The sequence below is a fragment of the Panthera tigris genome, chromosome E1 (assembly GCF_018350195.1).
Source record: "Panthera tigris isolate Pti1 chromosome E1, P.tigris_Pti1_mat1.1, whole genome shotgun sequence".
Lineage (NCBI taxonomy): Eukaryota > Metazoa > Chordata > Mammalia > Carnivora > Felidae > Panthera > Panthera tigris.
The window spans coordinates 13702363-13709631 of record NC_056673.1 but is presented as its reverse complement, the minus strand read 5'-3'; the positions used below and the strand labels follow the sequence as shown (position 1 = coordinate 13709631).

The 7269-nt window shown below is 40.1% G+C and overlaps 1 protein-coding gene across 1 annotated transcript; it reads right to left on the bottom strand.

Moving 5' to 3' along the window:
* Positions 1 to 6287: 6287 nt before the first annotated feature.
* On the bottom strand, positions 6288 to 7269 carry LOC102955664 (olfactory receptor 1A1). The gene has a single exon (XM_007076139.2). The coding sequence runs from the start codon at positions 7267 to 7269 to the stop codon at positions 6340 to 6342; it is 930 nt and encodes a 309-aa protein (XP_007076201.1). The 3' UTR covers positions 6288 to 6339.

The window sequence follows — 7269 nt, the reverse complement described above, 5'->3', positions numbered from 1 at the left end:
GAAGAAAGGGGGAGAAAAGAAGCAGAATGGAGTCTCTTAGGTCTTACCTGGTTGTTCTTGACAATCCCTGAGGGTGTTACCAGCAGGCTTTCATCTGGTTTGCATACATCTTTCCCATTGTGGGTGGTCAGAAGAGGGAGACAGGAACATCTGGTAGAGGCACCAAAAGGAAATTTGCTTCATGCTCTGGATATGTTGAATGATTCTTGCCATCACTGCATCTGCTGAATTTTCTCCTTTTTGTCTCACAATATTAGAAACCTTTTAAATTTTGTCCATTCTGAGAAAAAGGGACAAGATTTCCAGGTTGACTATGACTATGCCAACATATGTCATCCTGGGATGCTGCATTCACAGAACACCACATGGAGCCTAATAACCACCACATAACATCCCTTTTCTATTGATTTCAGAATTTGCTGCTAATGTCTGCCCCTTTTACTTGTTCATAGGACCCATGAGAAATGTGTTCTAGTAACTTTATCAGCATCCTTGGAATTAAAATTCTGCTTTTCTTAGCTGTAGGTTGGACCAATCTCAAGACCCATTAAGTTGAAGATAATTAATTCTGTGAAGTACCCCAAACCCCAAAGGATTAAGAATCCAGTGTTGTGTCCTTGCCATAGCTGATCTGGGAGAGGCTAAGGCATTAAGGACCTGCCATTCACCTCTGTGGTCTGAGCACGATCCTAGCATTTTACTTGCCAGCAACACATGGAGATCTTTCAAGGCTTGCCGCAACCATCAGAGACTACAGCCCCAGTGCTGCTCATTAACTCTAGACAATGAGCAACTGTCCTCAGAGGACACATGGGTCTCACTATTCCTTTCTTCAGGAATAGAGAAGGAGTAATTTTAGAGAAGAAATACTTGATCTGCTTTGAGTTTTCCTAAACCCATAGCCCAATACCACATATTTTAAACTTTCCCATGACTTCCTGGAAAACCAGAGGAGGAATGCAGTATGACAGCTGTGGTTTATGTCACTAGTGTTAAATAACAAAATTCAACCAGATAAATTTGAAGATATTACTGGCTTTACTAAATGATTAATGAATCCGGCAAGACCCCATCTAGCAAGTAAAGAGGTACTCCAAGGAGTTGCACAAAATGGAAGGTTTTTATAGAAGGAGGATGGGGCAAGAAAGCTATTAGCAAAAGAAAAGGATTGTTTGATGCAGGGCTGTTTGCTAGGGGAGAAAGGCAAGGGGTCTTATCATGCAGATGACCTCATTTTTCTTTGGGGGATGGCTAGGGCCCACGTAGCAGCCTCATTGGTGCTGACTGAAAAATTTCTGACTGACCAATTAAGACTACATTTGTGGGGCGCCTGGGTGGCGCAGTCGGTTAAGCGTCCGACTTCAGCCAGGTCACGATCTCGCGGTCCGTGAGTTCGAGCCCCGCGTCAGGCTCTGGGCTGAGGGCTTGGAGCCTGGAGCCTGTTTCCGATTCGGTGTCTCCCTCTCTTTCTGCCCCTCCCCCGTTCATGCTCTGTCTCTCTCTGTCCCAAAAAAAAAAAAAAAAGACTACATTTGTGGGGCAGGTTGAAACTGTAGTTAGATTATGTGGGAACTCTAAGTGACGCCATTTGGGACTTTTTTTTTAAACACTGTCATGTGCTACTTGTGGAGTTCTTTGGCATCTTCAGTCTGGACCGGATATTTTGGACTGACTGAAAGTGGTGAGGATAGAGACAGTGAAGGATCAGGGGCGCCTGGGTGGTTCAGTTGGTTGAGTGTCTGACTCTTGATTTCAGCTCAGGTCATGGTCCCAGGGTTGTGGGATCGAGTCCCGTGTTGGGCTCCATGCTGAGCATGGAGCCTGCTTGAGATTTTTCTTTCTCTCTTCCTCTGCCCCTCTTCCCTTCTCCCCTGCTCAAGCTCTCTCTCTCTCAAATTAAAAAAAGAAAGAAAAAAAGAAAGAAACATTGAAGGATCATTTCTCTCTTTTGTTTCAAAGTGATAACTTCTATGAGCCCATGTTTCCCATCTCTGCACTATAGCTCATGCTCTACCAAGGGCGGAGAGTTCTCTCTGCTTGTCAAAGTTCTAGCCATGGCTCCTGCTGGTGCACACATCCTGACGTACTTAGACATCCCTCAGAATTGTATAGCTCCTAAGTGGATCAGCTGTGGAGCTGAGGGACGAGCATTGTCATAAGGAAACTGGGCTCAAATCCCATCTTACTAGACCTGCATCTTACTAGTTGAAAGACATTGAATAAATCACTTCACCTTTCGGAGATACAGCTTTCTTATCTGTAAAGGAGGGCTATTTTCTTTCATGCCACAGGGCTATTTGGAAAATTAAAAAACACAGTAATATGTGACACAATAATACAAGACACTCAGGCTGGAATCTTATACTCTTAGATGATTTAATCTGTTTCCATAACTTTACTTATCACTTTACAGTGGTCTATGTGCTATTGTACTTCAAAGTTTCGTATCTTTCATTCTACTATTTAATTGAATACTTCCATGAAAATGTCCCAAAAGAACCCTTGAAAACATACCTAAGTGGAACTAATTTTTCTTAAATGACTCTCTTGTTAACAATTTTCATTAAACATATTGCTGACTTTTTATGGAAACCTCAAAACCTTGAAGATATCTTACTACTTTCATAATAATTACCATATTCTATTGTTCATATTTCCATTACCTTTGCATTTGCACTTGACCCTTGAACAGCTGGGGTTAGGGGCATCAACCCCCTACACAGTCAAAAATCTGCAAATAGCTTTTGATTACCCTAAAACTTAACTATTAATAGTCTACTATTGACTGGAAGCCTTACCAATAACATAAATAATCTATTAACACACATCTTGTATACTATATGTATTATATACTGTATTCTTACAATAAAGTAAGCTCGAGAAAGGAAAATGTTTGTTAAGGGAATCATAAGGAAGAGAAAATACATTGACAGTACTGTACTATAAAAAATCTGTGTATAAGTGGACCCGTGCAGTTTAAACCCCTGTTTGTTCAAGGGTCAACTGTAGATCCTCTTCTATATCTTCACTGTTTCTTTAGATTGCTCTGAGCTGTTTAATTAACCTCCTGGTCTCACCAATCCTCTCTGTTCCCTTACTGCTCTCTGTCTATCCAATCTTAGTTCCACACAAACTCTCACCATTGCTACACGCAGAGCTTTTATTATCTATCTACATCTATCATCTATGTTTCTATTATCTATCTATCTATCTATCTATCTACCTATCTATCAATCATCTATCTGTATACACAGTACCATAAACACTCCTAGACTCACCATGCAACCTGATAGTTAGGTCTTTAGTAATAACTCATGTCTAACTACATGGTATCTCCAGTTACATTCTCCTGACTCTCCCCTTTTGAATTTCCTCTCATACTGAATCCTATACTTATCTTTGCTTTGTTTTTGTTTGGTTTTTTTGTTTGAGAGAGAGAGAGAGAGAGCGTGGGGGAGGGGCAGAAGGGGACGAAAAAGAGACTCTTAAGCAGGCTCCATGTTCAGCACAGATCCCGACATGGGGCTTGATCCCATGACCCTCGGATCATGACCTGAGCCGAAATTAAGAATTAATCACTCAGCTTACTGAGCCATCCTGGCACCCCGGGATTTACATTTTTAAATATTATTGTTATGTTGCTGTAATATACTGTATGTATGCTGTAATAATAATTACATTATCATCATCATCATCATCATCAAGGCAGTACTATTGTGGACTGAGACCCCTCAGGAATGAAGGTCTGGGTCATCTCAGCAGATGAAGACCTAGTGGCAGCTGTTTGGCAGCTCCCCTCAGAGACGTGAGCTTCTGAGGTCATCCCTCAGACATGTGGTCATCCCTCTTCTGAGTTCCTAGGTTCTGGTAACATCACCTTTCCCTTTTGTACCTAGGGGAAGTGATTTATTCTTGTGGTTAATAATTTCTGGGCTACCTTCACATCCATCTCTTTCTCCTACAGTTTTTTTCAGGACACACTTATATATCTACTTCCCTGTATTAAATCTTCTGGGTTTAAAAATACTAGATGTGACCCAAACTGAAATACCAGTCATAGACTGTAGTCTTTTCCAGACTTAGTCAATCCCTGGACATTGGTATGTGAAGAAATTTAAATTAGCGTGTTAAAATTATTCCAGGACCAAATCAAAGGGAAATGAGTGAGACAATGACTTGACATACCAGTGCAGTGATTTATTTATAATCAGTGATTTTTTTTTGTATTATAATCATACACATAGATTCTTATGATTACTTATGATTACAGTAGAGGAGGCTAACTTCCCTTGTCCAAGTTACACAGAGGAATAGCATGAGACAGATACAGAGCAGTTAAATGGTATGGAGTTCTCCTAAGAGCCTTACATTCTCAGGCCTTCTTTTATTTTTTATCTTTTTATTAAAAAAAATTTTTTTAATGTTTATTTATTTCTGAGACAGAGACAGAGCATGAGTGGGGGAGGGTCAGCAAGAGGGAGACACAGAATCCAAAGCAGGCTCCAGGCTCTGAGCTGTCAGCACAGAGCCCGACACAGGGCTCGAACTCACAGACCATGAGATCATGACCTGAGCTGAAGCCGGACGCTCAACCAACTGAGCCACCCAGGCGCCCCTCTCAGGCCTTCTTTTATACTCTCCTCTTTGGCACTTAATATTTCACTAGGGGAAATATTTGAAGCATATCATGCTATCTGAACTTACCCATAACAACAAAATTAACCTTGTTGCAGTCATTGTTTAAAAATAAGATTGCAGGGTTCATTTATTCATCTCACACAAATTTATTAAGTAATTACTATATGCCAGCACTGTCTAAGTTCTGAATATACAACAGTGAACAAAACAGACCCCAAATCTTCATATTCTCATGGGTAGAAACAAGCAATAAATTTGTATAACCTTTTCCTTGGCCAACCTTGAAATTCCCTACATAAAATGGCTCCATTTCCTCTGTGATTTGGTCAGCCATTCACACAGATTCATATGCATTTGTAACCAAAATCTTTTTCGTTGAAAAGAAGATAATTGGGATAGTTCTCATCCTTGGTGTTTTAGAGACCCAGAGAGCATTAAAAGGTGAATAACATCATCTTTTGACATCCAAATTCTTCCAACATGGACAAATAGCTGACAATGTGAATTATCTATAGAAAACAATAATTTTATATTTTTACTGGCAGTTAAAAATAGTAGATCATAAAGCAACTTGCACACTGTTCTAAGATACACTCATTTCACCTCTTCAAAATGTTATCCTCTTTGGAAATATGATATTTAAGGACAATCATTTATAAATTATTAATATTTTGAAAAAAAAATTTTATAATTTTCTCATGAACAGGATCAAATCATAGGTAGAGGAGTTCCTCATTGGTTATTTAGGACCTGTTGGATTAACTGTCTCTGTTTAGGAAATATCACCTACATATCAGGGCTGATCAACCAGAATCAGTCTTATCTTCCCTGGGGCATACTGGAGAAACAAGGTCACATCAGTTTCAATACTGCTCTTTTTTCTTCATTTATTTGGCACTCCAATCTGTTGTCACAGTAACTTTATTTCATGATGTAATTAATTAAGTTGGAATATTTATTACTTTAAAATGCAATAACTATCAATGAGTATGATTTTGGTGTGATTTTAAGGAGAATCATCTGCTCTTTAGAAACAGTCTAGTTTAATCAATAATACAACAAGAACAAAAATACCTCCTGTGTCATTGCCTTTAAAGATTTTACTGGATGGGTAAATAATGTCTAGTCCAAATTATGTCTGACATTACCAGATTACAGTGCAGAGACTGATATTTTCATTTGCTCATCTGATTTTCCACCAAGAATCATTGGATACACTTTACATGAACAAGACTGGGAGAGAGGTACAGTGATGTTTTAAGATAGTTCTTGCCTTCAGAGGCTTGTAAGCATTGTAGGGGTGATTAACATATATCCAAGAAAAACTGACATTTGAATAGTGATGTTTAGCCTTCAAGTCATGGACTTTTGCAATCCTCATGCTCTGTGACCATGGTGGAGCAGATATTATTATTCCTAATATGTTGATATAGAAACAGAGCGTCAGATATTTTCAACTTTACTCTGATTATCAGTAGCTTATCTAGGACGTAAACCCAAAATTTCTGTGCTGGCAAAAGGACAGTTGGTACAAAGTGATGATTTCAATAAGGTGTGTCATAAACTTACTAGATTTCAGAGAAGGGGATTTTGTAGCTGGAAAGATCAAAGGTTGCTTCTTGGAGGGGATGAACATTAAGGGATGGACTTCCAAGTGCATCCTAATTGATGACTGCATTCCTCAATATGACCTCACATTGGTTATGAGGAAATTCTCTTGCTGAATAGTATCCTCAGGGCAGCCTTCATGTCTCTGTTTCTCAGACTATAAATGAAAGGATTTAGCATTGGAGTCACTGCCATGTACATAACAGTCATGATTGCATCCTTTAGGCTGTAACTAGTCAGAGGGCGGAAATACATGCCCATGACTGTCCCATAATACAGAGAAACAACAGTGAGGTGGGAGCCACAGGTGGAGAAGGCTTTGAGCATGCCCTTAGTGGAAGGAACCCATAAAACTGTGGAAAAGACCCGGACATAGGAGATGATGATGCATAGTAATGGCACAGAGAAAATACCAACCCCTAGGTACATCATCTTCACATTGAAGTGGATGTCAGAACAGGACAGCTTAAGCAAAGGGGTAATGTCACAGTAGAAGTTGGCTACCTCCTTGTTGCCACAGAAGGACAGACTAGCTGTGAGCAGAGTATGGGGGAGGGCATTGGCATTTCCAACCACCCAAGATCCAACAACTAGAAGGACACAAGTCTGTGGACTCATAATTGTTGTGTAATGAAGTGGGCGGCTGATGGCCACGGCACGATCATATGCCATCGCAGCCAGGATATAGCTATCTGTGTTACCCAAGGCAATCATAAAATACATTTGTGTTAGACATCCCCCAAAGGAGATGGATTTGCTGTGCAAGACATGGTTGGCTAGCATCTTGGGGATGGTTACAGAGGAGAATAAGATGTCAACAAAGGAGAGGTTGGCAAGGAAAAAGTACATGGGGTTGTGAAGGCGAATGTCAGAGCGAATGGCCAAGATGATGAGCAGGTTTCCAGTCAATGTGATAGGGTAAATGAACAGGAAGAAGATGAAGAAGAAGTCTTCCTGTACCTGCTGACCAGTAACTCCCAGGAGGATGAATTCCAGGGTAGAAGATTGGTTGTCTTCTTTCAT